The sequence below is a fragment of the Podarcis muralis genome, chromosome 3 (genome assembly GCF_964188315.1).
Source record: "Podarcis muralis chromosome 3, rPodMur119.hap1.1, whole genome shotgun sequence".
Taxonomy (NCBI): Eukaryota; Metazoa; Chordata; class Lepidosauria; order Squamata; family Lacertidae; genus Podarcis; species Podarcis muralis.
The window spans coordinates 11,591,539-11,616,181 of record NC_135657.1 but is presented as its reverse complement, the minus strand read 5'-3'; the positions used below and the strand labels follow the sequence as shown (position 1 = coordinate 11,616,181).

Genomic DNA, 24,643 nt, shown 5'->3' with positions numbered 1-24,643 from the left:
ACCAGCGAACATAGCTTGTCAGCAGCAGTCTCAACAAAGGTTCTATCCTATCCAAAAACAAGCAAGAAGCAAAGGTAGAGTGAAAAGGAGCCTGTTTGTTTCAAATACCAGCGCTATTAAAGTCAGGGTGAGGGGAGAAGACGCTTTATTTACGGTACATATTCAGTTGCTTTTCTTTTTTAAAAAAGCGCACACAAAGCAGCGTAAGGTATTAAAATCACAAAATAATTAAAATAAATACATTCTAGCACCGTGCAACTCTATACAACCCCTAAATACACCCTGACACCGCAATGCAGGCGGACGAAGAACAATTCCACATACAGCCTGTCTCCCTAGAGGAGGCTCCAAAGCGGCCTGCATGCAGCTTTCAGGCCTCAGGAACGGGCTCCAGATATAAAGAAAGCAATTCGAGAACAAGCCCCTATGTTTTCAGAGTAATTATTCCTAATAATTAAGCACAAATGCTTTTTATGCAGCTGAAGTGAGTTCTCATACCTCGTAGTGGAGCATGAAGTTCTTCTCCTTTATTCCACTAAAAACAGAAACAAGTGTTACAAAAAACTAAATGAGCTGCAAGTAATTTACTTAGATCAGGAACCCCTTGAAGGAAATGAGGGGTAGGCACCTAAAGCATCCCTCTGAGGCCATGCCTGCCTGCAAATTCCTTTAAACCTCTAGAAAGGCACCCTTGGCTCATAATGCTAGGAAACAATTGAAGGCTTTTTGTTTGTTTCTGTAACACCTTAAATACTAGGAGAAATTCTTTTCCCAGGAAAAGGCCTGCCTGCCTCTAACAGAGCTCAGAGAACAATATTAGGCTACTCTATCGTTAAAACAAAGTGCATCTGAGCCCGGCTTATGCTTCATTGCGAAGTTGGGTGAGCACCAGACCAACAACAGATTAAATAATTTTTATCTGAGTAATCATTTGCATACAGGCAGCGACCGTTTCTCGCGGGTGTTCCGATTCTGTTCCGTCTTTGATCACGTGTCAATTGGACACGGCTAAGATGGTAGTCGCCTATATGAGCAAAACCATGTTAGAAGTGTTTTTCTGATACTGAATAAATAACAGATGAGGAAGCCTTTGTTAGATTCCTGCTCATTGTTAAAGCAGTCCGTGTTTTCATATACCCTGCCATTTCTCAATACATCTGCCCCACTAGGATTTGTCCTTAAACAGTTAGAACTATCCCCTATGGAATAACCAACTCACATTCGAGTTGCCTGATCCAATAAATTTTTTGTCCCTACCGAAACAAAAAAAAAGCAAAAACCGGGCAACTTTCTTCTTAAAGGTAAAGGTAAAGGGACCCCTGACCATTAGGTCCAGTTGTGGCTGACTCATCTCGCTTTATTGGCCGAGGGAGCCGGTGTACAGCTTCCGGATCATGTGGCCAGCATGACTAAGCCACTTCTGGCGAACCAGAGCAGCGCATGGAAACGCCGTTTACCTTCCTGCCAGAGGCAGAGGCAGTATTTATCTACTTGCACTTCGTGCTTTCGAACTGCTAGGTTGGCAGGAGCAGGGACCGAGCAACGGGAGCTCACCCCGTCGCGGGGATTCGAATCGCAACCTTCTGATTGGCAAGTCCTAGGCTCTGTGGTTTAACCCACAGCGCCACCCGTGTCCCATTTTCTTCTTAGGAAAGCTTTTAATAACTACTTTTGCACTGTACTGTCTCAGGATTACTTCAAAGTTCAACTTAGCTACGTTATTTTGATATTCTTTTTTCCATGTGGCCAGTCTTGATTTCTCTGAAGGGGCTGTATATACCCATTTTCAATAACGTTTAGAGAGATTGCCTTCAAATAAAAGATGATTTCATATGAATGTCAGAAGCTGCGTTACCTCCGATCAGATTTGCCCATACAGTCCAGTTTATCGACCCAGACTGTCAGCAGTCTGCCCCAAGCTCTCAGGCAGGGAGAGGTCTTCACCTCTGTCTGCCACCTGATCCTTTTTAAATAGAGATGTCAGGATTGAACCAGGGATCTTCTTCATGCAAAGGATGAAGCTCTAACCACTGAGCTATGGCCCCTCCTGATTTACTTGACGATTATGAACACAAGGTCCTAAAGAGTCACATGGTGCAATTAACACGCCAAAGTCAAGCTGGGGTTTGAAAGGAGAAGGGATGGTGGTGTATATACCTTAAAGCTGTTGTGATAACGTCAGATTTTACACTCGATTCCAGTGAGTCAAATGTAACTGTGCAGAGGACCTAGAAAACAGAGGTCTACTGAAAATACTGTGGTTTAGGGGAGAGGAATTAAGTTCTCAACAAATAAGAAAGTGCAATGATTCAAAAGCAAGACACATAAAAACCCAGATAAGGTAAGTATTGCTCTGGGCACAAATTCACAATGATATCAGAAGGGGAATCATTGATGTTTGCACTGCACTGTTTTGGATTTACAGAGAACAACTTCAAGTTTCAGCCCTCCCCACTTCTTGGCTACAGGTTCTGCTAATTATGAACCATTCTAGAGGGCACATTTGCTATTCTAGCCCTCCCACCGTATACCGATTACAGCTGGGCAGTTCAAAAGTGTGCAGTTCAAAAGTGTGACAACTTTTAAATTGACATTTGTTAGAAGAACTTGCAGTAAAATATACACACAGTTCTTCTGAGCAGATTTTCTTTTTGGCACGGGGGGGGGGGAGGACTACCACACACACACACACACACACACACACACACACACTCACACTCTCTCTCCACACACACACACACACACACACACACCTCACACATCTCATATATACAGTGCTTTTTTCTTGGGGGACGCATACCCCTAAACATTTTGTGAATCTAAGTTTGGTCTCATTGAGGGGCAGTGTGTGTGTGTGTGTGTGTGCATGCGCACGCGCAGTTCTTTTTTCTAAAAAAATGTTTAGGGGTACTCTCATTTCCCTACTCATATTGAAATACTGCCCTTCAATGAGGCCGAACTTAGATTCTCATATATATATATATATATATGCAGGTTTTGGTGTCCTCGGGTGTCTTCCCGTGTAAAAGTTGGGGTGTCTAGGCGACGTTTCGACGAGGTCTCACTCGTCATCTTCAGGCTGGTGCTTTCGGCTTCTTGTTACTGGAACAGAGCAGGATCTCAGTGTTTGAGTTCCTATAAATACTGTGGAGGAGGTGTGGTGTGTAGCCTCCAATGTTCTGGGCAGAGAGGAAGTTCCCAGGCTAGTGTGCCTTTTCTTCTTTTGTTCCTTAATTGCTTGAGGGATATCTTGAGTGATTTCTTGAGTGGTATCCTGAGTACCACTTAGGTGGGTCATTAGGTGTGGATTAGTTGCTAAAGCCTTTGTGTCTTGACCTCTTGAACTTTGTGAAGAGTTTTTCTGAGAAGTTTTTTGTGCTCTGGCTTGGCTTCGTGTATAGGGGCGAGCTGTGGCTTTGTGGCCTGTGCCAGCCAGATCTGTGTAGGGATTGCAGGGGGGTGCAGCATCCGGAGGTGCCACCATGGTTTGGCTACTGGATGGTGTCTGTAATTTATCTGTGGAGAGGGTCTGGGTTTGTGTCTGGTGTGGTTGATTGGTGATGGCGTTCTGTGTGCCTCTGGATCTGGTGTCAGTTTTTGTGGGGAGGGCTAATTTCCAGATGTCTGGCAAGCGGGATGTGTCGTCACGCTTGTTCATGTTGTGAGGGTGTTTCTCTATCTCGATGGCTTCCATGATTATTCTCTTGTGGTGATGTTCCATGTTAGAGAGCAATTTGGAATCTGCAAAATTAATTTCGTGTCCTGTTTCTTTCATGTGTTGGAAAAGAGAGGAAGTTTTTTCTTCTTTTTTGACGGCATTCTTGTGTTCTGCGATACGTGCATTTATTCGTCTGTTTGTTTGTCCAATGTACGTGGCTGGGCAGACTTTGCAGGGTATTTCATAGACCCCTTGGTTTTCCAACTGGATTTTATCCTTGGGGTTTCTGAGGATGTTGGCTATTTTTTGGTTGGCGCAAAAGGCTGTTTTGATATTGTGTTTATGGAGGATTTTGCTAATTTTATCTGTAGTGCCCTTGATATAAGGAAGGAGGGCCATGCCATTGTTTTCTTCTGTGTCTTGGTTTTTGGGGGGTGTTTCTTTTTGGATTAGCTTCGTGACCCTGTTTTGCTGGTATCCATTGGCAATTAACACATTTGAGAGATTCTGTAACTCAGTTGTCAAGTGGTCTTTGTCAGCCAGGCGTTTGGTTCTGGAGATGAGAGTCTTGGCTACGGAGTTTATTTGTGCAGGGTGGTGGTGTGATTGTGCATGTAAGTAGCGGTTGGTGTGTGTTTTTTTTCCGGTAGATAGTGTGTCCTAGGGAGCCATCAGGTTTTTTGTAGATTAGGACGTCAAGGAAGGGAAGTTGGTTGTTGGCTTCTATTTCCATAGTGAATTGTATTTTGGGGTGTAGGCTGTTGAGATGTGTGAGGAAGCTGTCCAGTTTTTCCTTTCCGTGTGTCCAAATTACAAAGGTGTCGTCAACATATCTGAGCCAAAGTTTGGGTTTGTGTTCTGACTTGTCTAAAGCATTGGTTTCAAAGTGTTCCATGTACAGGTTTGCGATGACCGGTGAGAGGGGTGATCCCATAGGTGCTCCTTCTATCTGTTTGTATCTTTGTCCATTGTGGATGAAGTACGTGTTGGTTAGGCAGTGGTTGGTCAGGTCCAAGATGTATTCGGGGGGATTGTATTTGTTTTGAATGGCTGTCAAGGCTTCATTAATGGGCACTTGTGTGAAGAGAGATACAACATCGAAGCTCACAAGTAGGTCATTGGGATGTAGGTTTTGCTTCTTTATTGTTTCTATGAACTGGAAGGAGTTTGGAACGTGTGAAGAGATGGATTCTGCATAGGGCTGAAGTTGCTTGGCGAGAAATTTAGCGAGATTTTGTAGAGGTGAGCCTATGGAGCTGACTATTGGTCTGAGTGGTGTTCCTTCTTTGTGTATCTTGGGGAGGCCGTAGAGTTTGGGGCATCTGGATGATTTTCATAGAAAACAATGGCATGGCCCTCCTTCCTTATATCAAGGGCACTACAGATAAAATTAGCAAAATCCTCCATAAACACAATATCAAAACAGCCTTTTGCGCCAACCAAAAAATAGCCAACATCCTCAGAAAACCCCAAGGATAAAATCCAGTTGGAAAACCAAGGGGTCTATGAAATACCCTGCAAAGTCTGCCCAGCCACGTACATTGGACAAACAAACAGACGAATAAATGCACGTATCGCAGAACACAAGAATGCCGTCAAAAAAGAAGAAAAAACTTCCTCTCTTTTCCAACACATGAAAGAAACAGGACACGAAATTAATTTTGCAGATTCCAAATTGCTCTCTAACATGGAACATCACCACAAGAGAATAATCATGGAAGCCATCGAGATAGAGAAACACCCTCACAACATGAACAAGCGTGACGACACATCCCGCTTGCCAGACATCTGGAAATTAGCCCTCCCCACAAAAACTGACACCAGATCCAGAGGCACACAGAACGCCATCACCAATCAACCACACCAGACACAAACCCAGACCCTCTCCACAGATAAATTACAGACACCATCCAGTAGCCAAACCATGGTGGCACCTCCGGATGCTGCACCCCCCTGCAATCCCTACACAGATCTGGCTGGCACAGGCCACAAAGCCACAGCTCGCCCCTATACACGAAGCCAAGCCAGAGCACAAAAAACTTCTCAGAAAAACTCTTCACAAAGTTCAAGAGGTCAAGACACAAAGGCTTTAGCAACTAATCCACACCTAATGACCCACCTAAGTGGTACTCAGGATACCACTCAAGAAATCACTCAAGATATCCCTCAAGCAATTAAGGAACAAAAGAAGAAAAGGCACACTAGCCTGGGAACTTCCTCTCTGCCCAGAACATTGGAGGCTACACACCACACCTCCTCCACAGTATTTATAGGAACTCAAACACTGAGATCCTGCTCTGTTCCAGTAACAAGAAGCCGAAAGCACCAGCCTGAAGATGACGAGTGAGACCTCGTCGAAACGTCGCCTAGACACCCCAACTTTTACACGGGAAGACACCCGAGGACACCAAAACCTGCATTCCTGTACCCGTGAAAATCTACGAAAGCATATATATATATATATATATATATATATATATATATATATATATATATATGAGAGAATTTATCACCCTTCAATTTAAGCAGCGCAGCAGGTCTGATTCATAGATGCTGTTATTTTAAGCAATTCGCCCACGGGGAACCTTTTCATTCACTGACTCACACATCCCCCACACAGTGCGGTTTTTAATAGTGATGCAGAACATACGTGTACTCTAATTTTATAAGTACCCTCGGAGAAAGTTAGGAATGATTTTGCACTTATTCAAATAAAGAATCAAGTTTATTTCAGGATGGTCTTCAGGAGCTTATCCGCACCATCTAAGTCCATTTCGTAAATTTCATTTTAGTTGCTGACCCACGGCCACTGAACCACAGTATTTTTATTTTTGAGTAAAATAAAAAACGGGAAAAAAGGAAGATCAGTGAATACCTGGGTTTGGCCTCTCTGAAATAACGCTGATCCATGAAGGGTTTTGAACATGTCCACCTCGCAAGTGATGTCTCTAAGTGAAGTCAAGTCTCGACCATCACATCTACGGGAATAAAGCAGCAGAGAGGACAGTTTCCACAGGTTCCTCTCACCTCGGCTCTAGATTTGGCCTGCATTCATGAAAATTTGGAGTCCAGTGCAAGTGTTATTATGGCTATAACTGGGGGAAAGCGATGATTGTGGCTACCCACTTTGCCTCTAGTCCAGCCTGATGTGCACACATTTGAAGCGACAGTCAAATTAGGCCCCAAAGAGAGCAGGTTTTGGCTTCGGTAACACATTGCTTTTAAACATACTCAAACAAAACCATGATTTAAGGCATTTTGACTTAAACCACAATATAAACTACAACTAATCCAGAATGCGGCAGCTAGACTGGTGACTGGGAGCGGCCGCCGAGACCATATAACACCGGTCTTGAAAGACCTACATTGGCTCCCAGTACGTTTCCGAGCACAATTCAAAGTGTTGGTGCTGACCTTTAAAGCCCTAAACGGCCTCGGTCCAGTATACCTGAAGGAGCGTCTCCTCCCCCATCGTTCTACCCGGACACTGAGGTCCAGCTCCGAGGGCCTTCTGGCGGTTCCCTCCCTGCGAGAGGCCAAGTTACAGGAAACCAGGCAGAGGGCCTTCTCGGTAGTGGCGCCCGCCCTGTGGAACGCCCTCCCATCAGATGTCAAAGTGATAAACAACTACCTGACATTCAGAAGACATCTGAAGGCAGCCCTGTTCAGGGAAGTTTTTAATATGTGACATTTTAGTGTATCTTTCATCTTTGTTGGAAGCCGCCCAGAGTGGCTGGGGAAACCCAGCCAGATGGGCGGGGTACAAATAATAAATTATTATTATAATTATAAAGCACAGCACTAAAACCACAGGTGATTTGTTCCTCTCCCGCTCCTGCTGCATTGCTGGGAGTGAAACCGTGACATGGCTTAGCGTTACATCCAAACCCAGGCTTGTAGCTTGTCTCCCTCCAAACAAACCACAAGCTGTAACTAAGGTTTGTTCCTGGCTTACTGCTGCTTTTGGTTCATTTATAGCACATTCTTAACCAGGCCTACTCAGAAGTCAGATATATTAAATTCAGTGGGCAAGTACGGGGGCTTAGCACTGAGCCTTACCTCCTGGACTTGCCTGCTTCCTGAAAATTTTAGCCTTGTGCTCCCAGCATGTTGTGTGCTCACCTTTAAACCATAGTTAAGCTTAACTATGGGCTTAAAGACATGAGCAAACAAGACCAGGACCTGTGTACCACAAAGTAGGAGCATACTGATAGTTCTATGTGTGTGAGCATCCATTCCTTAAAGGAACCATGTGGAAGCTGCTTGGTACGCAAGGCCACTGCAAACTGGTGCAAAGATGCTGCTGCTTTCGGCCTTTCAGTGTCCTTATTCCGCGGAAGAACCTGTTTTAAACACAGCGACCCGGAAAACACCATGTTTACCTCCTGTATTCATTCAGAACAAGATTTCTGAAAACTTCCTTCAAGACGATGTTAAAAGATTCCATGATTTCGTAACACTCCGCTTCCGGGAACTTTTCTAGAGAGAAAGAAGAAAATTGAAACGAAACTTAAAACACAATGCTTATTCCCCCCAACTATATGACTAGAACGGAAGTAAAAGGAATTTGTGACAGTAGGTGTCACAACTTGCTTTACATTTTCAGTTAAGAAGAAGAGTTTGGATTTGATATCCCGCTTTATCACTACCCTAAGGAGTCTCAAAGCGGCTCACAATCTCCTTTCCCTTCCTCCCCCACAACAAACACTCTGTGAAGTGAATGAGGCCGAGACTTCAGAGAAGTGTGACTAGCCCAAGGTCACCCAGCAGCTGCATGTGGAGTAGTGGGGAATCGAACACGGTTCACCAGATTACGAGTCCACCGCTCTTAACCACTACACCACACTGGCATTGGAAGGTTTGATGCTCAAAGCACCTAGGAGAATGGCTGGGGAATAAGATGAGGACAAAGAGCTGCACCAGCCTGGAGCCAACACACTGATTATCCTCAGTGCTGTCATGGGACAGTAGTGGGGCTCAGCCCTTCTCCTGAAATGCCGCCCCTCACCTACAGGGATCCTGCTGGTGACACCACTGTCCACCGGCATGTTTGGTGGGCAGAATGGTGAGCTCTGCACCAGTGGAGTGAAGCTGGCATGAGCCCATGGGCAGGGACACGTCCGCATAACACACACACACACACACACACACACACACACACACACACACTGGCACAAAGGCGGTTTGGATTACAGTGTCTGGCTGGTTTCTGTCTCTTTTCATTAAGCAGGTACACAGTACACAGCCCAACACTAGCCAAGAGTATTCTCAGTGCCTTTGGATGTCAGAATGGAAGACTGGTCTGGGGTGGGGGTACATGCTTCTGTCTTCAGCATCTTCATCTTCAACATCCACAACAGGGAGGACTATAGCACAGGCTTAGTTCTCATGGGTGCAATTCAGCCCAGACACATGTTTATCTCTTTCGATTGCAAAGCAGGGGTACATACGACCAAACGCTCCTCATTAAAAATACAATCCAACCCCCCACCCCACTGGATTTCAACCTTCTCTCTCATGTGCTGGTTTTCAATTTGCAGAGAATGTTAAGAAATGAGGCAAGAAGCATTTGGTCATGTGACACCCCCCCCCCCCGCCAAATCAGAAGTGGCACAGTCCTGACGCAGCTTCACCATCTGAGTAAGAAGCAGGCTGCTGCAAATATCTGCATCCCCAAGTCTATAAAAAAATGTTTGACTGCTGAAGGCAGAACTGTAAGACAAACCCTGGCAATGTAAAACATTTTAGAACACAGTATAGTCAATTATGAGTGTGTCTGACCTTTCAGCTGCTCTTCTGTTTCAAGTCTGATTTTGTTAATTGCTTCATCTCTTGAGATCTAGGATACAAGATATCCATTGACACATTCTGAATTTTATTAAGATGAGCTATAGAATCTCTTGCACATCCTACGCTTGGGAGCTAACGTACATCAGCACACAGAGGCCATAGAAACACGCTTCCCTAGAGAGTCACGCCACTCAGTAGATGTGATCATAGAATTGTAACATTGGAAGGGAACCCAAGAGTTACCTGGCCCAACTCCAGGTAATGCAGGAACCTCAACTCGATCATACATGACAATGACCATCCAAACTCTGCTTATGTACGATCTAGCTGGGAACCTGAAAAAGCTTTTACCCTGTGCATTCATAGAATCATAGAATCATAGAGTTGGAAGAGACCACAAGGGCCATCGAGTCCAACCCCCTGCCAAGCAGGAAACACCATCAGAGCACTCCTGACATATGGTTGTCAAGCCTCTGCTTAAAGACCTCCAAAGAAGGAGACTCCACCACACTCCTTGGCAGCAAATTCCACTGTCAAACAGCTCTTACTGTCAGGAAGTTCTTCCTAATGTTTAGGTGGAATCTTCTTTCTTGTAGATTGGATCAATTGCTCCGTGTCCGCTTCTCTGGAGCAGCAGAAAACAACCTTTCTCCCTCCTCTATATGACATCCTTTTATATATTTGAACATGGCTATCATATCACCCCTTAACCTCCTCTTCTCCAGGCTAAACATGCCCAGCTCCCTTAGCCGTTCCTCATAAGGCATCGTTTCCAGGCCTTTGACCATTTTGGTTGCCCTCCTCTGGACACGTTCCAGTTTGTCAGTGTCCCTCTTGAACTGTGGTGCCCAGAACTGGACACAGTACTCCAGGTGAGGTCTGACCAGAGCAGAATACAGTGGCACTATTACTTCCCTTGATCTAGATGCTATACTCCTATTGATGCAGCCCAGAATTGCACTGGCTTTTTTAGCTGCCGCATCACACTGTTGGCTCATGTCAAGTTTGTGGTCAACCAAGACTCCTAGATCCTTTTCACATTCTCCCAATGTGTGCAATTTCTCCATGCTGGCACCACTGATTGGGGACACTTTTAATTCCCACCGTATGCAGGTGGTTACCATTTTATGCTGGCCCTCAAACTTAAAGGTAAAGGGACCCCTGACCATTAGGTCCAGTCGTGGCCGACTCTCGGGTTGCGGCGCTCATCTCGCTTTATTGGCTGAGGGAGCCGGCGTACAGCTTCCGGGTCATGTGGCCAGCATGACTAAGCCGCTTCTGGCAAACCAGAGCAGTGCACGGAAACGCCATTTACCTTCCCGCCGGAGCAGTACCTATTTATCTACTTGCACTTTGAGATGCTTTCGAACTGCTAGGTTGGCAGGAGCAGGGACCGAGCAACGGGAGCTCACCCTGTCACAGGGATTCGAACTGCCAACCTTCTGATCAGCAAGTCCTAGGCTCTGTGGTTTAACCCACAGCGCCACCCACGCCCCTGGCCCTCAAACTTAGGAAGGAATAAACTTCTTGTTCTTTGGATCGGGATGGGAGGGCACTGTGGTGCAGAAGGGAGCAGGCCAATTGAGGCTACACTTACTGAGGCTACAGTAAGTGAGTTCTTTGCATTGTCATTTACATTTCACCTAACAAGAGGAACAAATTCAGAGCAGAATGCCTAGACAGGAGTTGTGTGTGCATCTCTTTAAACTGGCTGAAGCCAAACAACGAAAACCCGAGAAGTGGTTCAGGCGCAATTTACCAAAATGCATTTAAGTACTCACTTTATCATGCGTGAAGTCGGAAAACACAGCAGTGATCTTTCCAGATGCAAGGCTTCAAGCACGGGAAGGTGGGGGAGAAAAGAGAAAGACGAAAAATTATAGCCAAATCATACAGTGGTACCTCGGGTTACAGGCGCTTCAGGTTACAGGCGCTTCAGGTTACAGACTCCGCTAACCCAGAAATAGTACCTCAGGTTAAGAACTTTGCTTCAGGATAAGAACAGAAATCGCGTGGTGGCGGCTTAGCGGCGGTGGGAGGCCCCATTAGCTAAAGTGGTACCTCAGGTTAAGTACAGTTTCAGGTTAAGAACGGACCTCCAGAACTAAGTAAGAGCTTAACCCGAGGTACCACTGTATCTGAATGCCAACCTGGTTGATCCCCATGACATTTAAAGCAGCAACACAGGACAAGCAGAGAAAATAACAGGTGCTACACATAAATCCTAGCCAGACAGGCCAAGGCCCGAGTGACAGTTCTTCTCTGGTACCTCATTTATTCTGTCTCCAGAAGGATCCCAATCTGCCTTGAAGCAGACCGCAAAAATCAAACAGCTGTGCCAAGAAGATGAAAAGAAGCATAACTGCAACACATTTTGCCCACCTGAGTCCCACATGTTAGGGGTCTCTCAAGCAAAGAGAAACCTTGCCATTTCCATCAGTTAAATAGTGAGGAAGTTTACCCTTTCTGCTTCATCTTATGAACCACTACAGAGAAAACTAGAGCAGAACAGTGGGCACCAGACCACTGCAACACCGCTGCTCTTGTTTTATTTAAATACAGTGGTACCTCAGCTTAAGTACTTAATTTGTTCCGGAGGTCTGTTCTTAACCTGAAACTGTTCTTAACCTGAAGCACCACTTTAGCTAATGGGGCCTCCTGCTGCCGCTAAGCCACCGGAGCACGATTTCTGTTCTTATCCTGAAGCAAAGTTTTTAACCTGAAGCGCTATTTCTGGGTTAGCGGAGTCTGTAACCTGAAGAGTATGTACAGTGGTGCCCCACAAGACGAATGCCTCGCAAGACGGACAACCCGCTAGATGAAAGGGTTTTCCGTTTTGGAGGTGCTTCGCAAAACGAATTTCCTATGGGCTTGCTTCGCAAGACGAAAATGTCTTGCAAGTTCCTGCAGGGTTTTTTTCCTCCCCCCCCCTTTTTCCCAAGCCGCTAAGCTGCTTATCAGCTGATCCGCTAAGCCCGCTAAGCCACTAATAGCGCTAATCCGCTAATAGGCTTGCTTCGCAAGACGAAAAAACCGCAAGACGAAGAGACTCGCGGAACGGATTCTTTTCGTCTTGCGAGGCACCACTGTAACTTGAAGCGTATGTAACCCGAGGTACCACTGTAATGCTGTCAGGGCACAAGGTATTTTATAGAACAATGTAAGTCAAAGGCTGGCACCTCTTCAGAGCAACCCACAATCTTAGGTTAATGTTGGGGGTGGGGATGAAAGGGGCAGTATAATCCCCTCCCCGTTCCAACAGTCAATCACTCAATGAAGGTGTTTAGCTGTCATTAGGCTGTTTTGGGTGTGTGTGTCTCTTTCCATCCGAAAATTTTTACTGTACTTCTGCAAACCTCAGTCCAACAATACCTCCCCCTCTTACACATGGCTGTTGCTGTTTTGGCTGCATAAGCAACAACACTCACAAGGACTGAGTGGCAATTAGATCTAGAACAATACACAGCCCTAATGCATAACACAAAGTCATCATGCGATGCGACCCTGAAGACTACCAACATGTCGCCTTAGGCACTTGGAACACAATGGAACTGCAGCCAAATTGCAACAGTGCTGTAATTACTTCGGCAAAAACTGTTGTGCCCATACTGAAGATGGGAAGGTTGAGGCCGAGAGGGAATTACTTGTCTAAGGCCAGCACCTGGTTTTCTACAGCACAGGTGAAATTTACAATGAGAATTTCCAGCTTATTATTTTTACTGGGGCACTAGCTTTCCAATCTGCACAGTGGAAAGAACGATTGAATGCTGTTACAGACAGGCATGACATAAAGCCTAACTATTTGTCATGAAGCAACAGAAGAAAGAACACCCCGCCAGAAAACATAAGATAAGACTGCTATAAGGCAGGCTTCCTCAACCTCAGCCCTCCAGATGTTTTTGGCCTACAACTCCCATGATCCCTAGCTAGCAGTCCCAGTGGTCAGGGATGTTGGGAATTGTAGTCTCAAAAAAACATCTGGAGGGTCAAGGTTGAGGAAGCCAGGCTATAAGGTGTCTCATGGCTGAGACTATGTTTCACTTTATACGTCTAAAAAGTACAATTGCTTTAAAGAAGAAAAAGCCTCACTCAGCGTAGGTCAGATTTTTGTTTCTACTCCTTATGCCTTTTCAACCCCTGCCATGTATTTGGGTGTTCCGATTCGTTACTCAATTTATCTTCAATCCTCACTTTAATGCAAAGATGTTGGACAGACTCCAGCACTTCGCAGCCTCTCTGTTCAAGGCAGATTCCCAAAATATTGCTCAGGGTGGTTGTGAAGAAGAGGGTGGAAGTTCAAGCTGATTCAATAGCAGGTTTCCTCCAGACTGCATGCATATGAAAACACCACTCTTGCTCTCTTCAGTTATTGGACCACATGTGCCAAGTGAAATACAGTGGTACCTTAGGATGCAAACGGGATCTGTTCCAGAGCCCCGTTCGCATCCTGAAGCGAACGCAACCTGCGTCTGCACGTGCCGCGATTTGCCGCATCTGCGCATGACGTCATTTTGAGCGTCTGCGCATGTGTGAGCGGCGAAACCCGGAAGTAATGCGTTCTGTTACTTCTGGGTCACCGCGGAGCGCAACCCGAAAACGCTCAACCCGAAGCTACTTTAACCTGAGGTATGACTGTACGCAGCTTGACACAAATAATTTTTTTCCTTAAAAAGAAAAAAGGGCTTCTTCTTTAATTAAAATAAACCATGGGTTAAGAATTATTCATAATTTATAAAAGACAGTCCAACTGCCTTTACAGAGACGATGAACTAAGAAGCTGCTTTCCCTTAATGCTGATATTTTTTAATACAACCCACTTTAAGCCCCAGTGGCAGTGGCGGGTGGGGGGAAAAGCACTTTTTTTAAAAAAAGGAAATTTGTGTGCCTTGTTATCCTGGCGGCCATCTCTGTCCCGTTTTCCTCTCCAGAGACAGAAGGCAACATCAGCAGCTGGGCAGGCAGGGGCCAAATGGGTCAAAAGATTCTGCCAACTACAAAACTGAAAATTTCCCAAGATGAAAAGCACCACCGTCATATTTTGTGAGACACTGTTTCGTCAGCAGTGCTAGCTAAGGACAAGGATGGTGGGAAGCACACAGTGAAAAGGTTTTAACGTTCTGTTCAGATCCCTTGCTCTGCTCTGCCTGTTACGTTCCCAAAAGCAGAGACGGCTAGCCTGCAAGCCCAGTGGTCAGGAATGATGGGGTTGGAAAAAAGCATCACCCAGAGGGTCACAGGTTGTCCATCCCTGGGGAGGAGGGGCAGTCCTAAAAACAAAATATTGTATATCCCTCCATATCCCCCACCAAACTGTTTTTTCTTCCACAGCTTCAGAATTTCAGGGAATTTCACATTCACCAAGGATTAAGCAAGTCTATTTTTACCAGCACAATTTAGGCTCCTACACACAAAGGAGGATCAGTAAAGAAAGGCAATTACTAACACAAATATAATTAAGTAAAGGGTACCAAACGGAAGAGAAAGTGATCAAGAGCTGGGCTCTTATTTAGCATGTGAGTGGAACAGTTTTAATATATCCTTTTCTTTCCATATCATAACAGCTTTTGTTGTGTTTTGAAGGTGGATGAAAATTTACGTAGGTGTATTTTAGATTTTTAAAATAAGGAAACCCTAAATTCAGCTACTATAGCTGCAGTTGGAGCCCACGTAGCCCCGAAAACCTTTTGTGTACTTACTGCTTTGCACATTCCACGATCTGCTCAGGAGCAGTGAATAGCTTCGGCACAGTTCTCTTGGCAACGCCCTGTTCCTTTGCCAGCTGTTGTATGCCTTGAATTATTTGCTGGGTGTGCTTCACGCCCACTTTGATAGCATGGCAAAAGTCCTGTTGCAATACGTTCTCGGCAGCAGCTTCCAACATCACTATTTATTCAAATTCAGAGATGGGAAAGTCAGTCACAGCTGTCTTCGTGGACTGACACATTTCAGCTATCAACCAATATCACAGAGAAACCCAAATGGCCAGTGTGGATTTTGAAAACAGAAGCTAACAACTTAACCTGCACTCTCGCAACGCAGGTCATTTCATTTTGACATTGATCCTGACAAAGTAGAAACAGTAAGCCATGAGACATCACATACAGTCGTTTGAATGCAACAGCCTGTTGGATCAGACCAGTGGCCCATCTAGTCCAGCGTCTGTGGATGCCTGTGGAAAGCCTGAAAGCAGGAACTGAGCCCAACAGCAGTCTCCCCTCCTGAGCTTTCCAGCAACTGGCAACCAAATGGAGACAGATCATAGTCATTGTAGCCTTATTCTCCATGTCTAATCCTGGTATGCCCTGCGGAGGACCTTAAGGTCCACAAATGACAACATTTTGTAGGCCCCAGGTCGCAAGGTGGTTAGACTGGTCTCAACTAGGGCCAGGGCCTTTTCAGTACTGGCCCCGACTTGGTGGAACGCTCTGTCACAAGAGACTAGGGCCCTGTGGGACTTGACAGCTTTCCGCAGGGCCTGCAAGACAGAGCTGTTCCGCCTGGCCTTTGGTTTGGACTCAGTCTGACCCTGATGTTTCCCTCCGCTTATGGTCCTGATTTATCGGCTACTTTTAAAATGAGGCTGCATTTTAAATTGCATTTTAACCTGTATTTTAAATTGGTTTTTTTTCTTTTTCTTTCCCCCCTATTATGTTTTTACTGTGATTTTATTGGTGTTAGCTGCCCTGAGCCCGGCTCTGGCCAGGGAGGGCAGGGTATAAATAAATTTTATTAATAATGATAATAATATTTTAAAGTCATCCAGGTTGGTGGCAATCACTGCTAGGGCTGGGTGATATATCAATATATTGTCCAAAACTGGTTTGACTTCCATATTGTGATATCAGATCCAGTTTCATAATTCTTGATCTAGCAATGTATCTAGAATTGTGTGTGTGTGTGTGTGCGTGCTATGCAAAAAACAACACCACAAAAAACCACAATGTGGGGGAAATTGTGAAGCCAGCCGATGCTTCTCTCGATTCCAGCATTCCCTGTTAATTCTGCCAGCTCAGCTCTCCCGACTCCTGCAGAGGGCAGCGAATCACTGGCAAAAATCACGATGCAGGGAAAAACGTGAAGCCAGCCAATGCCTCTACATAGCTCCATCCTTATTTCAACCACCATGATATATCAGTATATCACGATGCTTTGGTGGTGATATATCACAATGTTGAAAACCAGATATTGCCAAGCCCTGAACACTGCTTCTCCTGGGAGCAAATGTTATAGTTTAACCATGTGCTGTGTGAAAAAGTATTTTCTTTTGTCTTTTTTTTTGGTCCCTCTGCGAGGGAGAAAAACAGTTCTCTATTCATTTTCTCCATACCATGTGTAAATTTATACTTCTATCATGCCTCCTCTTACTCGTCCTTTTTCTGAACTAAGAAGCCTCAAATCTTGTAACCTTTCCTCACAGAGGAGTTACTCCGTTCCCTCGATCATTCTGGTTACCTTTTTCCAACTCTACAATGTCCTTTTTGAGGTGAGGCAGCCAGAAATGTACACGGTTTTCCAAGTGTGTTTGCACCATTGATTCAAAGAAAGACACCCTACCTACAAAGTTTCAGCCCCATTAATAAATTTAGTGAATGACCTCAAAGGAATCAGGAAACCACTTAAGTTTAGAACTGGTTCATACACATCAAAGTCCTTCAACACATCTCTCAGTCCCTCAATGTTCAATGCAAGAACCAGGAATTATTGCACCTGAAGTTATCTAAAGTGATACATGAAGTCAAACTGCAATGTTTTGATCTGTAGTTGCTGATTCACACATGCTAGCCATCAAGTGATAAATATGTGTATGTGAACCAGCCCTTGGAGAGAGGCGCACACAGGTTTTCAAATGAGCCTTCCATCTAAGCCTTCTCTCGGCGCTGCCACTCTCACAGGCAGGTTTGGTAGGGATGCAGAAGAGGAGGGCCTTCTCGATGGCTGCTCCCAGACTTTGGAACTCCCTTACTAGAGAGGTTAGGCTGGCTCCCTCCTTGTTGTCCTCCTGATGGAACTTTCTTGTTCCAGCAGGCTTTTGGGAACCGACATTTTTTAAGTAAAGGGCTGGTGCTCTGATATTCTATTAATGTTTTGTTATTTTTAAGTACAGTGGTACCTCTAGTTACGAACTTAACTCATTCCGGAGGTCCATTCTTAACCTGAAACTGTTCTGAACTAGAGGCGTGCTTTCACTAATGGGGCCTCTTGCTGCCACTGCACCGCCGGCACACGATTTCCGTTCTCATCCTGGGGCAAAGTTCTCAACTCGAGGTAACTCTTCCAGGTTAGCGGAGTTTGTAACCTGAGGCGTTTGTAACTCGAGGTGCCACTGTACTGATTTTTTTCCTGTTCTTACTAACAGCTAAATACAGGCGGGGGGGAAAACAGTCCTTAATTTTTTTAGCTGTAAGCTGCCTTAAGTCCCTTTTAGGGAAAAAGGTGGAATATAAATAAATAGGGTACCAGTAATAACAATAATCATAAGGCTGACACCTGCTTAGCTTTAAAATATCATAAAATGGCTTCATGCCATACTCTGGCCATTTTACCAGTAAATAATCCATTTGAATCACTTACCAATTTGGCTACGAGGGGCTCCAGAGACCACCAAATCCAAAGTGCTGGACGACATTTCTTTTCGTGTGGGATTCACAACAACTTCGCCGTCAATCAGTCCTACCCTCACAGCACCTGAGAAGATACTCCATAAATTAAGATATTCCGTCAGTTAGCTTTTTGCAACTAAGGCAACACTAACTCAAGAGCTTGTGAGGTTACTTTTCAGATGTGCTTTTAACACGGAAAAGCTAATGCGGTTTGGGAGAACTGCGTAGGGCTTGGCAATTGATTACCGTATTTTTCGCTCTATAAGACACACCAGACCATATGACGCACCTAGTTTTTGGAGGAGGAAAACAAGAAAAAAAATATTCTGATTCTCAGAAGCCAGAACAACAAGAGCGGTCTCTGCGCAGTGAAAGCAGTGATCCCTCTTGCTGTTCTGGCTTCTGGGATAGCTGCACAGCGTGCATTCGCTCCATAAGATGCACAGACATTTCCCCTTACTTTTTAGGAGGGGAAAAGTAAGTCTTATAGAGCAGAAAATACGGTAATTCAAGAGATTTTGCTGTGACACACGAATATTTCAACAGCTGCACCTCTAAGAGAGCTGCCTACCCTTAGTTTGCCTGTACTGGGCACAACTGATGAGGAAAGTACAATACAACTTGGTCTATCTGTGCTTTGACAGCAGGCAAACTGTGCTCTATGTGGTGAACTGAGGAATTAGTTCCCAGGGGGCAATTTAGCAGCCCCCTCCCTTGCTGCACAGCAAACTGCAATGAGTTCCTAAAGCAATTTTTGATACAGCAAGGAGAGGTTGGACAGCTGTTCAAGTAAAGACGAAGCAGAACTCCACTGGGCAGACGAAATTAATGGACTATGCAGAATTGGACAAAATGACAGGAAGGATTTGAAACCTGCGGGACCAGAGATTTACAGAAGATTGAAAGAAGTATATGAATTATTTGAAGAGCAACTGTAATCAACAAATTACGCTAGTAGGACTACAAGAAGTTTTGTAAGGAGAAATATACGAAGTGTTACAAAGTAGAAAAAGATAGAGATATTGGTTCTGAGTTTGACATGTAATAGGGGAGATAAGAAATGCATACTGAGAGATTAGATTGGAAAATTTTCAGACAGGATTGATGGAAGTCAAAAATTTGAATAAGATGTAAAAGTATGTTTAATTACTGTTAAAAATGATATGTTAAAAAAAACACTAATAAAAATTATATTAAAAAGAAGAAGAAGCAGAACTCCACTGTGCTGAAGGACAGGAGCAAATCACTGCGCAGGTTGCACAGACTGAATGTTAATTCACTGCTAGCAGATCTGCCAACCCCCCCCCCCCCCAAAGAACAAGAGCCCAAAGGAACCAACCAGAAAGCCATGAGAGATGTGCAAGAGGGAATGAAGTGGGCCCTGAAAAATCTGGCCACAATATTACTCTTTATTATGCTCCTCAGCAAGTACTGAACTGGCCCTGAGTCCAGAGTGACTGAACAAAAAAGGGAAGACAGGATGATGGAAGGTATTCAAGTCCTATTCAAGTCCTTAAGGGACCCTGCTCACATGTGATCTGTCTATTTATATGTATGGACGTTTGTGAATCAGGTTTACATTGTTTGTAGCTAATGTCTGTCTGCTACTTGTTTTTAAATGAAGCTATAATTGCCAATAGCTATGCAACAATAAAGACCGACTACTTCGGAACTGGCCAATCTTGCAGCTACAAGGATGAAGCAAGACTAATCTAGATATAACGTTAATAAACCAGCTCAGAGGCAGAACATCTCTTGAGGAGTTCCAAATATTTATTACAGGGGTGCAAAGTTGAATAATATGGGGGGGGGGAAGGTAAGTCCACCCCACATAATCGATCACAAGACTCATACAAGCACACCATTTGAATGGCAATGCTCATCAACCGGGGGGGGGGGGGGGCTGGCCCCCTCAAATATTTTACTGAGTGTGTCTGTGTGTGACGGGACCTTGGCCCCTAGGAACTGGCTCTTATGATTCATTACAAGTTTTATTTCCCTATTCTTCTATACAGTGGGCGCTTGGGTTGTGAACGTGATCCGTGCGGGATGCACGTTCGCAACCTGTGTCTGCACACGTGCGGGTTGCGATTTGGCGCTTCTGCCGAAACCCGGAAGTAACCCATTCCGGTACTTCCGGGTTTCGGCAGTCCACAACCCGAAAAAACGCAACCTGAAGCGGATGCAACTTGAGGTATGACTGTACAGTATATGCTCTGATATATTCGATGTATCAGTGACTTCAAATGTATCAATGTATCAATGACTACTTTAAATCCATGGGGCGGGGGGGGGGGAGAGACACAATGTAATCTAGCCTCTAAAGATTTCTAGCCTTCATGGTGCCTGGATTTTTTTTTCTTTTTAACTTTACAGCTTCAAACTGGTGAGGTTTGCTTTCATTTCTCATAAACTTGTGCCATGCGTTTTCAAACCAATGCTAAATTTAAGTTAATGTATCTTTACTCACCAATGGGACCGTTCCATGGAATATCCGACAAAGCAAGGGCTGCGGAAGCTAAAAGTAATTGAGATGCATTACTTGAAAACTCTTTATACCATTTTGCTAAGACTAACTAGTCTTATTTACAAAAAAATGTTTTTACCTCCATTGATGGCCAGCACCGCAGGATCGTTGACACCATCTACAGCCAAAAGATTACAAAGGATCTGGGGAAATAAAAAGAAAAGTTGATGCATGATTTCATGTAGCAGCTCTGTTCATGTATATGGAGGTACCAGGATTACTCTGGAGTGCGGCTATGTCTTTAGCTCAGTCTCCAATGAGGCATCTCCTAACGATGCGTTCTTTGTGGTTATCTAAATTCCAACAGGTAAGCTTCTACCCGCAACTGGGCACCCGGTTGCCCAGAAGTTGCACGTTTAGATTTCTTTTCAAAAAGCTCAAGGCAAAGTACAGCTGCTTAAGGAAGGAGACAAAACCTCAGGGGCGGCGGGGGGGGGGGGGACCAGGGGACCTCAGCCACACTCCAAACAGACATGGTAACATCCTATATCCAAGCAGCACACAAAGAAGGCTAATATTATTCAAGGTGTTGGGTGACAATCAAAGTTTGTCATATTCAGAGTAGAACAAATTAAATCAATGGAGTTAAAATACTTAAATGTGGTCTACTCATAGAGTACAACTCAGCTGGGTATTTCCCATTATAGACTATGCACTTATGGAAGTTAAATAAACGAATTTCTCTGCAAATATAAAGGTCATCAGTAACATTTAGGTAAGGACTATCGCCTTACATGTGTTCTTCCACACACACTCATGTTTTGGATTTGCCCTCCCCACAAGGATGTGTCAGGAAGACCATCTTTATGTTCTTTTAATTCCCCCATGAAAAATTGTTCATTTAAAAAACAAAAAAAAGAGGTTCCTATCTGTCAGGTTTTCCCAACGTACTGTGGGGTTGATTCCCCTTAATGCCCTGCTGATTATTTATTATTGCTGCTTGCTTTTTGGATTTTTAAAGTTTTGTTGCCCAATAGGGATGTTATTCATTTTTGCCTTATATAAAAATTTAGGAGAGGGATTTTTCCAGAGCCAAAGTTTTAAGATATTTCATTTAATAAATACCTTTTGGGTCCCCTATGTTTCTCATCAATTATTTTCTAATATACTGTAGAAAGAGAAGACAACTGACTATTTCAACAGTGCGGCCTCTCACAGGGAGGCTAACTGGATCCACAGCATCCCTTCCATGTACAGAAGGGCTCCTTCCATTCATGGAAAACACTGAGACCCAGCAAAGTCTTCTGTTGGAGGAAGCAAGGTAAGGCGGGTGACATTTCCTATCTCATGCAGCCCCTAACACCCCCTCCGGGAGGATCTCATGAATGAAGTTCTTTTAACGCTGTATCCAACCCAGAGTGATATTTCTTTAGTAGCAACATGTCGTTTAGTCGTGTCCGACTCTTCGTGACCCCATGGACCAGAGCACGCCAGGCACCTCTGTCCTCCACTACCTCCCGCAGTTTGGTCAAACTCATGCTGGTAACCTCGAAAACACTATCCAACCATCTCGTCCTCTGTCGCCCCCTTCTCCTTGTGCCCTCCATCTTTCCCAGCATCAGTGTCTTCTCCAGGGAGTCTTCTCTTCTCATGAGGTGGCCAAAGTATTGGAGCCTCAGCTTCACAGCAACATACAAAGCGGCTATTTAATAGTGGTATCGCACTAACATCACACTAGGAACTAGGCTAGAAGTAAGAAGTGATCAAAGTAACTTACCTGTGTATCATAATAGTAGCCTGCTGGAAAGAGTGGTCTAATGGACCGATCTGTAAAACAGTATTAAATATTTAAGGTCATCTCTCTCTCTCTCTCAATGTCTAATTGTTTTCATAAGCTATTCACACTACAGCAGATGGGGACATAAAACCAGTTAAGACAATCCCCTGATGCAAAGCAGGACCGTCTCCCAAAGACCATCTCCTGGGATCCAGGCACACATGAAGATCGTATCCAGGCAAGAAATTAGTATCATTGGTTTCCATGGAAGAAATGCATGCAGGGCTCAATTACCTTGGAAGCCAGTCCACTGAAATCAATGAGATTTGCGTCCCGGTTAGAATGCTTAGGATCAGGTTTATGTCATCCCAAGGTAAGTAGCATGTAAGGCACAATTTCCCCTAAATATATTAAGAAACTACTGCATCATGGGGAAAGCCAAAGTCCCCCTTTTCAAATTTCCAAGAAATTATTGGAATAGTTATAATAGAACACAGCTCAGACTTATAGTACATACCTATTACTCTGCTTGTAAGAATTTCTTTATCGGTAGAGCTCAGTTCTCTTCTCAGATAATTGGTAGGAATTCTTCCTGCTGCAGCAGCTTTTTGTCGATAGTCAACCTTACATAAGAGACAATATTATTGTTCCCTTTTATTTTATTAAGCACAGGACACTGTAGAAAATCACAAGATACCAATCCAATTTATCTGATTCACCCAGACCAATAAAATAATTTTATAGGCTTTTGTCTAGAAATGTTTTAACTTGGTTCTTTGAAAGATATTTGCATTATAACAAACTAGTATAATTTTATGCAAAGCTATGCATTATGTTAAATACTTCAGTGCTACTCACCACCAAAGGCATGAACTGAGATGGAGAAGGCTTCATTTTACTGACCGCTGTCACCATCACTGATGTATCACCTAGCTTATTTTTTTTAAAAAGAGGGGGAGAAAGGTATTAGGCACACTTCTTCAGTACAGAGCAATGAGATATCAATCTCTATATCTGCTATATTTCTGGAAAGATAGGCAAAATGTATCAAACAATTGAAATATATTTCAATGGTATATGGTTATTGAATAATTTTCTACCTGTACTACAGCACATCCGTCAGCGAATCGGGCTAATTTTCCAGAAGAGATTTCTAATTTTCTGAAGAAAGGAAATTAAAGAAAAGTTTCATTATGTGAAAATTTATATTTCTCTTAGATCTGTGCGGCAAGGGGCTGCATTATTCAGCTGACAGGCAAACACACCCTGCAAATGCCTGCAGGTGCTTTCATAATTTCATAATGCTGTAGGTAGAAGGCATGAGAAAAGGCACCCCACACATTTAGAAGAACTTTCACTTTACTATAAAACTGAAGCTGGTCAGCTGTGAGGGAAGAGTCTCCCTTCACAAGTTTTGCTTATATTTATATACGTATATGTCAGAGACTGCCTCCAGGTCTCAGCTCACAGAAGACCAACGCTAGCCAGTAGAACTGTACAGAAGTCTTTATTGACATTTAGTTTCCATTTTCAAGCACTAGCGTGCGTCTCTACGTCTAGACCCTAGACCAGCGAAGCCTCGTCTGAGTCTCCGCCCCCTGTACACCAGCTTAAGACTCTAGCCTTACTCCACCTTCTACGTTTCTCCTTCCTCCTCTGGGTCCTACTACCCCCCTGGGTGCCTTCCTTCCTGGATGCCTCGGAAGCGGACCCTTCGGACTCCTCCCCTTCTCTCCGGCGGGCTTTGGGACCCGGCTCTCTCTCCGGACTGCCCATTGCGCCCCCCTCTTGTACATTTGAACTTGGCGCGCGCGCGCTGCCCCTGACCTTCCTTTTGACCGTTACCTCGCTCTCTGATGCAGGCGTGGCTAACCCTGACTCCTGTCCTTCCGCTGACGGAATGCTGCCTGCTGCCGATGTTTGGGACTCCTCCCCCTTACTGCTCTCCGGTGGAGAAGCTGGTCCCGATTTCCAGCTGCTGCTCTCTGAGTCCCCTCTGGCCCCTCCTTCCTGGGGTGTTCCCTCTGGCAACCCCCCGGCTCTGACCACTGGAGCCCCTTTCTGTGAATCCTCTGATTCACTGGAGAGACTTAGAGACCTCGGATGGCTATCATCGCTGACTTCTCCCTCCGAACCCTCTCCCTCGGTCTCTAATTCCTCCCTTTCCTGTCCCTCTGCTCCTGAACCCCTGACATCCATCCCCCCCTCGAAGCCCCCCCTTCCCCCCTCCCCTCCTTCCGGTGCGGGTACTGGGTGCTCCGTCGTAGCGGGGGTGCTTGCAGGATACAGTTCGTCCCCCATGTACTCGTCAACGTCGCTCTCCTCTGCTTCCATCTCTCTGTCTTCGTGCT

The 24,643-nt window shown here is 44.7% G+C and overlaps 1 protein-coding gene across 2 annotated transcripts in view; it reads right to left on the bottom strand.

The window, feature by feature from the left end:
* Nucleotides 1-24,643, bottom strand: part of PNPT1 (polyribonucleotide nucleotidyltransferase 1) — a 50,957-nt gene that overhangs the window by 19,067 nt on the left and 7,247 nt on the right. The window contains exons 2-15 of one of the 2 annotated variants that reach the window (XM_028725119.2): nucleotides 23,393-23,453; nucleotides 23,151-23,225; nucleotides 22,810-22,915; nucleotides 22,293-22,342; nucleotides 20,655-20,718; nucleotides 20,519-20,566; nucleotides 18,020-18,133; nucleotides 15,145-15,331; nucleotides 11,230-11,281; nucleotides 9,440-9,497; nucleotides 8,041-8,137; nucleotides 6,534-6,636; nucleotides 2,158-2,228; nucleotides 499-535 (exon numbers count right to left, since the gene is read on the bottom strand). In XM_028725119.2, coding sequence (XP_028580952.2) covers nucleotides 499-535; nucleotides 2,158-2,228; nucleotides 6,534-6,636; nucleotides 8,041-8,137; nucleotides 9,440-9,497; nucleotides 11,230-11,281; nucleotides 15,145-15,331; nucleotides 18,020-18,133; nucleotides 20,519-20,566; nucleotides 20,655-20,718; nucleotides 22,293-22,342; nucleotides 22,810-22,915; nucleotides 23,151-23,225; nucleotides 23,393-23,453 — 1,123 coding nt within the window. The remainder of the gene's footprint in view (nucleotides 1-498; nucleotides 536-2,157; nucleotides 2,229-6,533; nucleotides 6,637-8,040; nucleotides 8,138-9,439; nucleotides 9,498-11,229; nucleotides 11,282-15,144; nucleotides 15,332-18,019; nucleotides 18,134-20,518; nucleotides 20,567-20,654; nucleotides 20,719-22,292; nucleotides 22,343-22,809; nucleotides 22,916-23,150; nucleotides 23,226-23,392; nucleotides 23,454-24,643) is intronic. The other variant, XM_028725120.2, reaches the window with a different exon arrangement.